General features: G+C 62.4%; 1 protein-coding gene across 1 annotated transcript; it reads right to left on the bottom strand.

Annotated features, from left to right (window-relative positions):
- Positions 1-126: 126 nt before the first annotated feature.
- On the bottom strand, positions 127-9254 carry SNN (stannin). The gene is made up of 2 exons (XM_075995111.1): positions 9110-9254; positions 127-2647 (listed from the first exon to the last, which is right to left on the bottom strand). The coding sequence occupies exon 2, from the start codon at positions 2559-2561 to the stop codon at positions 2295-2297; it is 267 nt and encodes an 88-aa protein (XP_075851226.1). The 5' UTR covers positions 2562-2647; positions 9110-9254; the 3' UTR covers positions 127-2294.
- Positions 9255-13353: the final 4099 nt, after the last annotated feature.

The raw sequence follows: 13353 nt of genomic DNA, 5'->3' as shown, positions 1-13353 counted from the left end.
AAAGACCCCACCACCACTGCCCACCCAGCCTCTCACCCGTACCCACCAAGCTCTGCTGGGCCCGACTCAAGCTCCAGGGATGCCCCCTGGCAACCAGAAGTGGGATAAGAAAACCTCAAGTGAAACTGAAGAGAAAGCAATGTTTAATCATTTCAAAACCAAAACTTCACTGGCACGTTAAGAACCACAGGTGAATGTTGACAATCAAGCATGGGTCAGTGCCAGGGGTCAGGCTCAGGGACCGAAAATGCACATCCCAGCTGCTCCCCGGTTACTCAGATGTGGAGCTGAAGGAGAAATAGCCTAGTTTTACGATGCTGGCTTCGGTGAGAGTAGAGGTAGAAAGCCTGGTTCTGAAACGCGGGGGGATGGATCAAACACGCCAGCCTTTTCTAACTTGCCAAAGCAAGGCTTCTCCCTGATCTTGCAGGCGGCACCTCTGGAACTTCTGTTCTCCCTCCTAGGCCTGGCTTCAGTGGCTGCCCCCCATCCCACCACGTGTCCTGCCCACTGCACCTGCAGGGCCCCTGCTGACACCCCACCTGTCCCATGGTGGCCACCTCTTCCTGAGCTTGGTCATCCCATTAGTGGCCAAAAGTGTTTCCTGCTTCCTAAGGGTTTCTCAAGAGCCCACCTGCTGTGTTGTGACTGTCCTCAGCCCGAATGGCCTGGTGAGTTATCCCTCTCCCCACCTATTACTTATGTTTGACCCCAGTTCAGGTGTATGCTGCTAAAAAGAGGTGTTTCCTACAGCTCCCCCTGGGGGTTCTAGAAAGTGGATTAGTTCAACATGCTTTTTTGAGGCGGCTTGGGTGTGGCCAGAGGAGTGCTCTAAGCGCCAGTGCTAGGGGCCTGCACGCCGTGGGTAAGCCGGAACTGGCCTCTGGTTTGTTACCGAGGATGCCGACACAAATCACGTTTTAATCATAATAGTTTAGAGTGTGCTTACAGTGGTGAGATTAAAAATCTAAGCAAGTTCACTGAAATGATACCTTGGAGATGCAGGCTGCTGAGGCGCTGGCTTGAATGAGAGCCGCCAGCTTGTCGTCTGTTCAGGAACCAAGGCCTGAACTGGAATTCCACCCCCTGCCCCTGCTCTAGGCACGGGCTGCAGGGGGCGGCCTGGGGGCTCCTGTGTGAGTGTGCACGCGAGAAACGGCCTTCCACTGGCACGCGGTGCCTTTAGAGCCCGTCAGGGACTCGAGACACAACCTCCAGACCTGAAGAGGAAAGTGAAATCCAATACCCACCGGGCGGGCGGGAATCAGAGAGGAAAGGAAGCTAACTTGTGAAAAGGGAAGAGGGGGCAAAAACCCAAAAACCTCAACAGTCCCGCCCCCACCCCCTACAGTGCAGAAAATACTAAACACAGAAACAAAACAAAAAACACTTTTTCTCTTTCTTGGGCCAACTGGGTTTCAGACTGAAAGTAGCCACCGTGGGCGTGGGCGTGTCCGGGGACCAGGGCGAGTACAGCCAAGCCGCGCCAAGCGGGGAGTGCTCAGCATGCTCTGGGTGGGCAAGAAACCGCTCTGCTACTGGGGCACCTGGCAGCCCTCGGGACGAGTGCCCAGACTCGTCCTTCACCGGCTCCCAGGCAGGGGGGGTAGCTTCCTTGCAGTAACTCTACCACCAACAGGAACTGCTCCTAACGACTGAGCCTACCTGGAGAAAGGGGTGTGGTGGTCCCATCCCTTACTAACCCAGCAGAAATCACCCGAGCACCCCAGCTCGTCAGCCACAAGACCCCAAACTGACATCTCACCCCCTTCACATACACACAGATACACATCAGAGACCCCCGCCGAGCGCAATCCGGGCCTTACACGTCTGGGACCCCCCGTGGCTTCGCCTCGGCTCATCGTCAGTACAGCTGCAATCAAACCAGTCCCATGTGCTCTAGATGATGTTTTAAAAAATCAGCAGAAGGGCTTAAGCACGTGCTTCTGGGGGCCTATTTACAGTTCACAGGTTTGTTAGTTCGCGCGTTACAGTAGTAGCTCCGTCAAAACAGGCTCAGCTAAACATTCAAGTAACGAAAGCGCTACGGGGCCGCGAGCCCCGGCAAGGTCGGGCCTGCCCACTGCCTGCAATGGACAGCCCCACCAGGAGGCCGGGGGGAAGCCCAGGGCGGCTGGGCCCCCGGGAGTCAGTGCATGCGGAGACGAAGCCCGCTGAGGCCATGCCAGCAAGCGTCAGCCCCTCCTCCCAGACCGCAGCCGGTCTGTGCGGTCTCGTGCCTCCCAGCGCCTCCCGGCCGGCTGCAAACAGGACCCGGAGCCTCGCATCCTGCGTCAGCCGTGGACTTCCGGGCCGTTGGGAGTCATCAGCTTGGCCTTCCTCTCCACGCACGGTCCCCTGGCCGAGTACTGCACCAGCAGGAAGGGCTCCTTGGTCTCGCCATCCCCCACGATGCTCTCCTCGTCCTCCGACTGGCTGATGCGCTGCAGCCGCAGGTAGCACCAGCAGCCCAGGATCAAGGCCCCCAGGGCAGCGATGGCAATGAGGATGACAATGACCGTGACCACGCCCGTGGTGGGGCTGTGGTCCATGATGGACATGGTCAGTGCTGGGGGGCTTCCTCGGCAGGAAGCGCTTGGGGATGGCCGGCTCAGTGAGGCTGGAACTCGGGCAGGACACAAGAGTCCTGAAAAACAAAGCAAGCTGAGGTCAGCTGGGGACTCCGCTGGGGACAGCTCCTGAGCTGAGGCTGGCACTTCCATGGGGTCCGTTCTTAAGCCGGCCCTCATCCTGGTAAGGGCATGCCGGCAGCTCTCACCACCTGGCAGGCAAGTCGCCCTGTTGGGCACGGAGCTCGAAGTGCTGGCAGGGGCTGCGGGGCTGGGACGGACACTGCGGCAGCAGCCGACAGAAAGCTAGACACTGTTCTGTCTCTTCTGTTTAAGCTGTACCTTCTGGAAGCCCAGCACCACTTGGTGTTCGCTAACCACTTGGGGACTTTAAAGAGCCAGTGGCTTCATAATGGCCAGAGAGGAGGGACATGAAAGCAGAGAAATGACACCAGTCCCTGTCTCGAACAGGCCACACAGAACAGCCTGGTCCTTCCAGGACACCTGTGAGAGGGCGCGGCGGACGACAGCCTTTGCCACAAGGGCACTGCAGCTGGCCTGGGGCAGAGTCCCCCACGCGGCTCGGGGAGGCCGGGAGCGTTCCGGGCACCACGGGAGTGCAGGCTGCAAACAGGCCGATACTCCAAACGCTGGATGCCACGATGCTAACTGGGCAAGCAGGTGAGGGCAGGGAGGTGACACTGATGGGGAAGGGTGTTCCCGGCAGGGGACAGCCACTAAGGCTCCAAAGGCAGAGAGGACCCACCAGTGCTCAGCACACCGTGGGAGTGACACCAGAACTGAGGACTGGGACCACCTCCTGGCTGACCTCAGGTAACCCCCTCTACCTGGCGCGCCTCAGGATCCTCACCTGTGGATGGGACTCCAGGGCACACACGGTGTCTGAAAGTCCCAGACTCCAGGCGATCCCCAAGACCACCCGCAGAGGTCAGGGCTTTGCGCTGGTTTCACCCGTGGAAGCCAGCAGCCTCCCCTGGGTCCCTAACCCTGACTTTGCTACTTCCTCTGCCTCGCCATGAACTGAGCAAATGATGGTAACTGGCGCCCAGGTGGCTGAGGACAAGGACAGGCCCACAACACGTTCTGCACAGGCTGGGCACGTGCTCGGCACCCCATAAGAACTAGATGTCTGAATTCGTTTGTTGTTGTTTTGAATCAGACCGACACCAGTGCGGGTACAGCACGGAAAGGAGAAGGTTGTCCCTCCAAACAACTGAACCTGCTGCATCCTTGAGCAGTAACAGCCTCAATTAGGATGATTCTTATCGAGGAGTCTGTCCAGAGGCCAGGTTTGCCTGAAGGTCAAAGGCAGCTAAGTCAACACCCCCCGAGACTGTCTGGGCACCAGGCCCTGAGCAAACCACAGACCCTGCAGCAGGGGCCTGGGCAAGGGCAGCAGCAGCCCTCACGCCCGACGCCTTCTTACCACCTCCAGGGGCCAGCCCTCTCCATGGGCTCCCTGTCCACCTGTGTGGGCCACTGAAGCCAGGGCCCCTTCCAAGTCCTTATAGTGACCTACAGGACCCAACAATAGGTCCCCAGCCGCAATGACCTCCACGCACTCTCCTACCACCAGGCCTCTGCCTAGGCAGTTCCCTCAGCCCAGAATGCTCTGCCCACTCACCCTTATTCAGTGGTTCTCAACGGGGGGTGACTGTGCCCCCACCCTGGGGACATATGGCCATGTCTGGGGCCACTTTTGCTTGTCACAACTAGGGGGAGGTGATACTCCTGGCACCTAGCAGGGAGAGGCCAGGGATGTTGCTAAACATCCCACAGTGCACAGGACAGCCCCCACCACACAGAGCGGCCTGGCCCCAAACGTCCCCAGCTCGAGGGTAGAGAAAGGAACTGACAGTCACGCCAGCTCCAGCAGGGAAGGCTTCCTGGCCCGGAAGTTCAGGCAGGGCTCCTTTCTTCCGGAGCACTGGCCACAGCATGCGGCCCCGGCTTCTGGGGCGCAGCCCCTGCTAGCCAGCGCCCCCAAAGGCTGCGCACTCCACTCCTGGCCCTGCTCCTCTGTGCCCGACTGCACAGGCCACCCTGGCCTCTCCCCTGCCACCATCAGCTCCCACAACCAGCTGTCCTCAGGCCCCCAGACAGGACAGGGGAGCCCTGTGACCTCCGGACACCCTGCCCGCTGCAGCTGGGTGAGCCTGTCTCCACCTGTCCCCACCTGCATGTTCTCTTCCTGCAGGAGAGCACCTGCCTTCCCCGGCCCGCCCCCCTCTCCCTGCACTGCGCACGGGGCCTGCGGGTGCCTGCCTTCCCACGGGGCTTCTGGACAGGAAGGCAAGTCGGTATCAAGTCGGAAGGGGAAGTGTGTGTGTTTGGGGGTGGGGGTGGGGGTGGTTCGGGGGCAGGAAGTGGAAAATCAAACAATGGCACCATAACCTAGGGGGAGCCCAGGGGCCAAAGCCAGCTGGGGAGCCCACGAGACACCCATGAGTCCAGGGGAAACCAGTGGTCCCAGGACTAATTAGGAAACTGAGGCACAAGCAGCCCCAGCTCAAAGGGACTCTCTGAGAGAAGTGGTGACCTCGAACCCTTGTCTGCTGCCCCCACCCCAGGCCAGGTGTGGGCCGTTCACCCGGTGAGCACAGAGCCCGGCGAGCAAGCCACAGTCAGGCCCGGCCCGTGGCCCAGCCCTCCCCGAGTGTGCTTGTTTGTTCCTTCGCTCGCTCCGCCAGTGTTTCCTGAGAACTTCTCTTTTAAAAATTCTCATCACGTCATTCCCTGCTCAGAACCCTCCCGGCATCAGGAGAGACTCCAAATTCCCTGCCTCCCCAGCTTCCCCCGAGCTGCCATCTCAGGCCTCCGCACCCTCTGCCTGCGCCATTCCCCAGTGACTGTCCCAGAGACTGGCTCCTTCCCGTGGCTGCCCTGCTGGGCCTCCCTGGCTCCAGATGCCTCCGCCTGCACGGCCCGGCCCCAGCCCCACTTCCTCCTGCCTGCCCATCACCTTAATCCTCCCGGGCCAGGGGCTGTCACCCTGGCTGCTGTCTTGCACCACACCCTGGGCTCCCAGGCTGTGTGAGGGGGGCACCATCCGCCTGCACACAGCTGTGCACCACAGCACACAGCAAGCACTCAACAAACGTCTGCTGAGAGTCCCAAGCCCCGGGACGCGGCGATGGTTAGAGGAGACTCTGCTCTCACAGGGAGGTCCCTGTCTCACAGAGTGGGGGTCCCCACCTGAGCCGGCTATCAACCCCCTAGGCCACTCCCAGGACCCGTACCCAGGTCCCCACGCCTGTCCCAGCAGGCACGCAGCAGCCAGCGTGGGAGGACGGGGCAGGAGCAGCGAGGGCTGGTGGATTCCTGGCAGGCCTGGGCCCGCGGAGGGACAGCTGTCTCCATGCCTGCCGGGGGCAGGGAGGGCAGGAGTTGGCCGAGCAGCAGAGCCCATAGGAGACCCAAAGCGCCGAGGGCAGTGGCCCCGAGAGCCCTCTGTGCCTGCTGGCTGCGCCTCTCCCGGCCTCTCAGGCCCCTCTGGGTGAAGGTGTCCCCTGCAGTCGGCTGAATCCCTGCCCTGATCCAGCATGGGGCGGGGTGGGGGAGGTGCCCAGTCTGGAATCCTGGACCACCTCAGGATGATTGTGCAGACAGCTCACTGACCCCAAACAAGCATTAATCCTCCCAACAACCTGTGGCTGCCTCTGCTCACTGTGAGCATCTCCTGTGAGTGAGGAAACTGAGGCATGGAGAGTTTAAGTGGAGTGCCCAAGAGCGAAAAGCTAGAAACCAGGATGGGTTGGGGTGGCAGCAGCACAAAGGGAGCGCCTTCCAAGCACAGGGGACCCAGGGACCAGATCACAGTCTGTGCCTGAAGTCTCTGGCATGCTCGGAGCGTCCCCCCACCTGGCATTCAAAGTCCAAGGCCACCTGCATCCCCCATGACACCCTGCTGCTCTGAATGCCCTCCATCCTCCTCCCCCTGCCGAGGGTGGCCTGACCCTTGGATCCCACCCCGAACACCCTCAAAGGTCAGCTGGAGACAGGACACACCGTGTCCCCTGGAACCAGGAACAAGGAGCCCGGGCAGTGACAGGTGAGCACGGGCCGCGCCCGCCCCAAGCGGCAGGTATTAGGCATTGTAGTGCCCAGTTTCCCAAGGCCCACAGAGACCAGTAACTGGGCCCCAAAGCGCAGGGCAGCAGAGTTCAAAAGGACAGTCCCTGCCTCAGCCACTGGTGAGCAGAGGGCAGGGGTCTCCTCCTGTCCTGCTCTTCCTCCCAGGCCCCTGGCTTCTCTGTAAGTCCTCCTGCCTCCCCACAGATCTCCAGGCTAAGCCGTACCCCACTCCACAAGCTCCAGGCCCGGGGGTGCCGCCGGCAGCAGTGCCCCCTCCACTAGTGTGGGCTGTGTTCACGCAGCCGAGCGCATTGCTCCTTGTGGCCTCAGTTTCTCAATGTGCAAAGCAGGAACGAGTTCCTGACCTCACCCACTGGGTTTCGGGAAGGATGAGAAGTGAAAAGAAACGTGAAAATGAAGGGCCACAGGGCCACCAGGTTTCCATGTCACCAGCCACACCTTCCTGGGTGCCACAAGGAGGACAGTGAGCCCTCGGGACGCCCACTCCCAGGACGGCACAGAGCCTGGCCCCGGCCCACTGCCACAAACAGCCCTTCCCCAGGGACGCTCTGCCGCCGCCTCCTCATTTCCCTGGGCACAGCTCACCGCCCCTGCCTGGCAGCCTCCACCTCCAGGGACTCTTCGAGGGAAGCCAGAGGGCTGCCCTGCTTAAGGGGGACAGCCACTGCTCCAGGGGCTTGCAGCACTGCCCCCAGGGGTTGAGCCAGGCCCCTACTCTCCAACGAAGGCCCCTACCAAGGGTGTAACAGCCTCTGCCCCTTCAGGGGACCCCAGTTACAGAGCAGGAACGTTCGTGGCCAGGCTCTGACCGGGAGAACAGGACCGCAGGGAGAAGCACCAGGGCGCAGGGGAACGTCCGCTCTGTGCTGGGCCCCGCAGGCCCCAGGACACAAGGACGCATCACGCGGCGCCCTGCCCTCCCTCCAGCAGCCAGCACCAAGAGCCAGCACCAAGAACCAGCACCAAGAACAGCCAGGGTGCCGACGGGACGCGCACACTGTGGGGCTGTGCCCAGCTCTGCGGCCGGTGCCATCTCATCCTCCACCCCAGCCCCATCACGCCCCGTCCTCCAGAAGAGGAAACTCGCCCCAGAGCCCCCAGGTGTCCGTGTGGCAGAGAAGGAAGCGGGACCCGCAGGGCTCTGACCCAGCACTGCCCAAGGTCAGTAGGGGTCCCCCCTGGCTCAGGCCCCAGGCTCATGCCCCCACTTTGTGAATCGCCCCCTGGTCATTGTCACAGGCTGCTCCAGGCTCAGCCCAGCTGCCCAACAACTTTGGTAAGAGCAGATGCTTGACAAAGTTGGTGGCAATTATTATGTGTCAGACATAGAGCTAAACACCTCACACAGATGTCTCCTTTCTGCCTCAAAACAATCCTAGAGTCGAATGATTAAAGAATCTGCGGCTCAGAGAAGTTAAGTCAATCACCCAAGGTCACACAGCTCAAAAGTAGATGCGCAGGGATTCAAGCCCAGGCAGCCTGGATTCCTAATCCTGGATTTCCACCATGACTTTAAATTGTCATAGTCCTGACACCCCCACCTCCTCTCGCCCGTGCTGAGGGGCTGGGGACGGGTGGACCCCAGTATGGACCCCGCCGGGGCAGGCTGGGGGACCGGACCGAGGGCTTTGGGCTCAAAGCCGGGGACTCAGGGATGACAGGCGCCCCGGCGGCTCCCGCGCGCTGAGCGCGGGCGGCGTGCAGGCGCGGTGCCAGGCGCGCTCCACGCACCCTCTCGAGTCACCCTGCCGGGCGACGCTGTCCCCCACTCTACGGAGGAGCCAAGGGGGGCTCGAGGGAGGAGGGGCGCGGCCGAGGGGCGACAGCTGGAGAGGGAGCGACAGCTGGAGGAGCAACTCCATCGGCCCGACTGGAGGGTGTGGGGCGCGAGACCCAGTCATGCCCACGCCGCGCAGTCACTGCCGGCGGAGCCCAGCACCAAACGCTGCGGCCTGGCCTCAGTTTCCCTACCCTTCCACTGGGCACCAGCCGTCGCCCGCGCCTCCGCCCCCCGGAGCCCTCCTGACCACGCTGGGGGCTGCCAGGGCCCCCGCTGCTCCCGGAAGGTCGAAACATCCCGAAGCCCGGGTGAGCCCGGCGGCCGAGCCGGGGCGCGGACCCGCGGGCCGCGGCGGGGGGAGCACTGGAGGGGGAGGGGGCTCCGCTCCCCGAGAAGCGGCCCCCGCCCCCCGCCGCCGCCGCCTTTGTCCCGATCTCGCCGCGGCGCGGCGGACAAAGAGCCCCCGCCCGCGGGCGCGGCCCCCGAACAGACCCTCCCGCAGCCGCGCCCGGCCCGCGCCGCCCCTCCCCCGCCGCGAGACCCCGGCCCGCCCCGGCCGCCCGCGCCCCCACCCGGCCGGGCCGCCCGCGCCCTCCTGCGAGCCCCGCCCGGCCCGCGCGCCCGGCCCGCGCCGCCCGCTCACCATGGCGCGGCCCGCAGCCCGGCGCGGTCGCCCCCGAGCAGCCCCGCGGGCCCGGCTCCGCCCGCCCGCCAGCCCGGTCCGGCCGCCGCGCACCGTCGGGACGCAGCAGCCCGCTCTGCGGCGGGCGGGGCCTCCGCTCCACCCCTGCGGGGGGCGGGGCCCGCCCGGCGCGGCCAATGGGAGCCCGCGCTGGCACGGCGGGGCGGGGCGGGCCGGGGCGGGGTCACGTGCGCCCTGGGCGGGCGGCCGGGCGGGGGCTGCGCGCGGCTGGCCGGGCGGGCAGGCGCGGGGGGCGGCGCGGGGGGCGGCGCGGGGGGCGGCGCGGGGGGCGGCGCGGGGGGCGGCGCGGGGGGCGGCGCGGGGGGCGGCGCGGGCTGGGCGCGCGCAGGCGACCTCCCTCCGCCGGGCTCCCCTACCCCCTGCAGGCTGCCCTATTCCCGCCCGCTTACGGGGGGAAACTGAGGCGCACGGCACGGAAGAGTGTCGCCCACGGCACGAAAGCTGGGAGCCGGGGGCCGAATCCGGGCAGGGGCCAGAGGCGCGACCACTGAGCTGGGCGACCTTGCTCGGGGAGGGGGCTGGACATTCGTTCGTGCGCTGATCCGGTCGTTTGTCGTTCATACGATTGTCGTTCAGTACGATGTCGGAACACCCGCCACGTGCCTGCCACGCTCGGGAATTTGCAGCCCTTGGCCCCTTATATTCATGGTTATGTTTTAGCATAATAACCCCATGTCCTGCGCTAACAGCTCAACACATTTTATCAAGGCGACTCTGGAAGAAGCATCCCGTTTTGCAGGCGGGAACCCAGGCTCCCCAGAGCTGGAGCGTCGCAGCTTGTTGGCGGCGGACGCGGGATTTGAGGCCGGGCCTGTCTGCCTGGGATCACAGACGCCAGTTAGTGCGCCCGAAGGCCGTCCAGCCGGAGGACACTCTCCTGGGGCCCCCAAGAGGGGTGAGGGTGGGTCTTTTAAGGCCTGTGTGGCCCAGGGAACTTAGGAAGACGGGAGGGGACAGGTTGAGCTGGGGGCTTGTAGCTGGAAACTTCTTTCTTAGCCTCAAGCAGAACCTTCTGGAAGAAGGTGGAGGGCCCAGCTCCTAAGGCCAAGGTGGCCAGGCTCTCTCCCTCACTCCCTCCACTCCAGCCTCGCACCGGGCTTGCTTTCTCGAGTCCTAGCTGCACCGGGCTGGTTCCCACCTCCCGGCCTTTCCCTATGGCGTTCGGTCCAGCTGGAACATTCTTCCACTTCATCTTTCAGATGGGGCCCTCCCGGAAGTAGTTCCCTGTGTTATTCTCTGTCCTGCCCATTGTGAAATTGTACGTTTCCGAGGGCGTGTGATTAACTGTTGGTCTGTCTCTCCCAGGACTAGGTCTGTTCCATTCACTGACGGATCTGCAGAGCAGTGCCTGGCACACAGTAGGTGCTACATAAATGTATGCTAAATGATCTGATTGCAGAACTCCAGGGCTAGTCCAGCAGCACCCTAGCCAGGAGGCCCAGCGAGGGAGCTGAGGTTGAGCAGGAACAGGGAGCTCACGGGCGGGGACAGCCCAGCTCCAGGCCAGCGGCCCTCCCTCGGGGCTCCTGCTGCCACACCTGGAGCCCAGAGCAGGAGCAAACAGGTTCTTCTCACCCAGCCAGTTCCAGTGGCCTCCGTGGTCCAGCCTCAAGCTGGCAAAGACTTCATTAGCCACCAGGACCTGGGAGGGGCAGGCTTGGAACCCAGAGCCAGGGCTGGCAGCACCGTGACAGGGCAGGCAGGGACACTTTGAGGGAAAGGAACCCTGGGGGAAATAGGGAGGGGACGCAGTGTGGATAGGAGTCAACAGCCAGACTGCCCAGGTTCAAAGCCAGCCTTTCCTGCTCGGTGGCTTTGGAAAACAGCGTGACTTTTCTGTGCCTCCGTTTTCTCATCTGAAAAATGGGGATGACAGTATAAAGCTGACCTCACAGGGTTGTTGTGAGCACATCAGGTGCTCAGCCCCGAGGAAGCAATCCCACCTATTCACTAGTAACATTGCAAACAGGGCTGGGCGGGTTTGGGGGTGACCTTGGCCTTCCTCATTTGGATCTTGGGCAAGTTCCTGCACCTGCCTGACCTTGGGCTCCTTGTCTTCACAACAGGCCTCGTGGAGTCTGTCTCTGGGGATGCTGAGAGCCGGGGGGCTGGCAGCAGCCCACCTGGGCCCAGCCACCGTCTTGGCCATCCTCAATAAAGGTACTGAGGACGCCAGCAGACACCTACATGGCCATCACCGTGTTCTGAGCACTGTGGATGCCCATTCTGCAGATGAGGACACTGAGGCACCGAGAGCCGCAGGTGCAAAGAAATCACCTAAGGTGGGTGTTAAAATGCAGATTCTGACCCAGCAGATCTGGGCCCACGATGCTGCATTTCTCACAGGCTCTCAAGTGGTGCTGAGGGTTCGGGCCGCACATTGAGCAATAGCGAGGGCTGTCACTTGCTGGAAGTCACAAAGGGAGTGAGTGCCAGGGCTGCATCCCAGCCCCCTGGGTAGGCGACAGGCCTGGGCTGAACTGAAGCCCTCACTGCCTACTCCAGCTCTCCCCCCGACAAAGAAGAGGCAGGAAGTATCTTCCCCTCCCCCAAGCCCATTTCCTCTCTCTGGGCCCCAAACCTCCCTCCCTGGTGACATCTGGCTCAGCGTCCCAGGGGTGCTCCCTGTCAGTGGGATGGAGGTGCTCAGATGCTCATTAGCCGGGAAGATAATTGAGGGTGAGGGGTGAGCTCATCCAGCACCCTGGGGCTCGCCCGGTGCCAGCCTGGCCCTGTTCCCACTGCCCCAGGCGCTGGAGGGGGGAGGGGCTGGGACAAGCAAGGAGCTTGTGGGGGGGTGGGGAGGCCTCTGCCAGCCTCCAGGGACACCCCCTGCAGCTGGGCCAGGCTCCTGCTCCAGGCATCCTCCTTAAGGGTTCCAGGCCTAAAAACAAAATGAAAACTGCTTGGCCAGAGGGGAGCTTCCTGCAGGGTGAGATATGAACGGCAGGTGAGTTCTGCAGGGTGAGGTTAGGTGCAGCACAGAGAGGGCGTCATCTAGCTCTGAAACACACAGCAGTTCTCGTTCACGGGGAGAAAGCCTCTCTCACCGCTAATGTGACTTCATCACCTCGCTAAGGCTGGCTCTGTCCCCTTTCTAACCAGGGGACGGGGCAGGCCTCAGGCTCGAAGCTGGGACAGTCAACACTCTCCTTGAGCTAGAATGTAGCAATGTGTTGCTTTCCACGTGTATGTGTTCCAGTTACCTTCCGTCTGTGGCACAGGTGCCGCTTTTCCATCTATAATAATGCCATGCCCATCCCTCTTCAATCAGTTCTTTCAGGAAAGTAAGTAGGTTAACCTAAAGCCACATGTCAAGGAAGTAACCGTAGAGTGGGCACAGGGAGACGGAAGACATGGGGCCAGTGGCAGGTGGATGTCTGAAGTCAGATGAACCGGGGAGGCTGTCACAACCCAGGCACCCGACGGTCCTCTTCCTGCTGGGCCCAGCGGAGCCCACGGCCGGGAGACATGCCCCGTGGACTTTTCTAGCAAGAGTCCGCCTGGGTTGTCGTGGTAAAGTAGGGACTGGGCCGGCTTTTAAAAATCCAACAATACCAAGCTCGTCCTCCCTGGGGTCTGTGTGATGAGGGGTGGGCAAGGGAGGGGGAGCAGGCCGCCTCACCCCAAGTGCTCCGTGACCCCAGCCAACACACACGCGCGCGCACACACACACACGCACACACACACACACACACATGCCACAAGCAGTGGAGTCTGTTAATCATCCATCCCCTAGATCAGGGGTCCCAACCTAGGGTGAGTTGTGGAATTATTTCATTATATGTTACAATGCAATAATAATAGAAATAAAGTGCACAATAAATGTCACGTGCTTGAATCATCCCGAGACCATCCCCCCACTCCCAGGTTCCTGGAAAAATTGTCTTCCATTAATAGGGTCCCTGGTGCCAAAAGGGTGGGGGACCACTGCCCTAGATCTCTCATTCGTTTATTCACTCACCTAGTGATTCATTCATTCTGTCCATCGTAACCGTGTGCCTACTGCGTGCCCGGCACCGTGCTAGGCGCTGGGGAAGCCGCCGAGAGCCGGCAGGCAGGCTGGCCTGTGTGGGGTCCACGGTCTCCCGCGGGAAGAGGGACCGTGGGGGCAGAAGCGAGGACGACAGACGGCGCGACCGACTGGGCGTGCTGTGGGAAGAGGGCCAGGTAAGCGGTGCGGG

The sequence above is a fragment of the Microcebus murinus genome, chromosome 19 (genome assembly GCF_040939455.1).
Source record: "Microcebus murinus isolate Inina chromosome 19, M.murinus_Inina_mat1.0, whole genome shotgun sequence".
In the NCBI taxonomy this organism is placed as follows: Eukaryota; Metazoa; Chordata; class Mammalia; order Primates; family Cheirogaleidae; genus Microcebus; species Microcebus murinus.
Note: the sequence above shows the minus strand (reverse complement) of the source record. Positions and strands in the feature narration are given on the sequence as shown.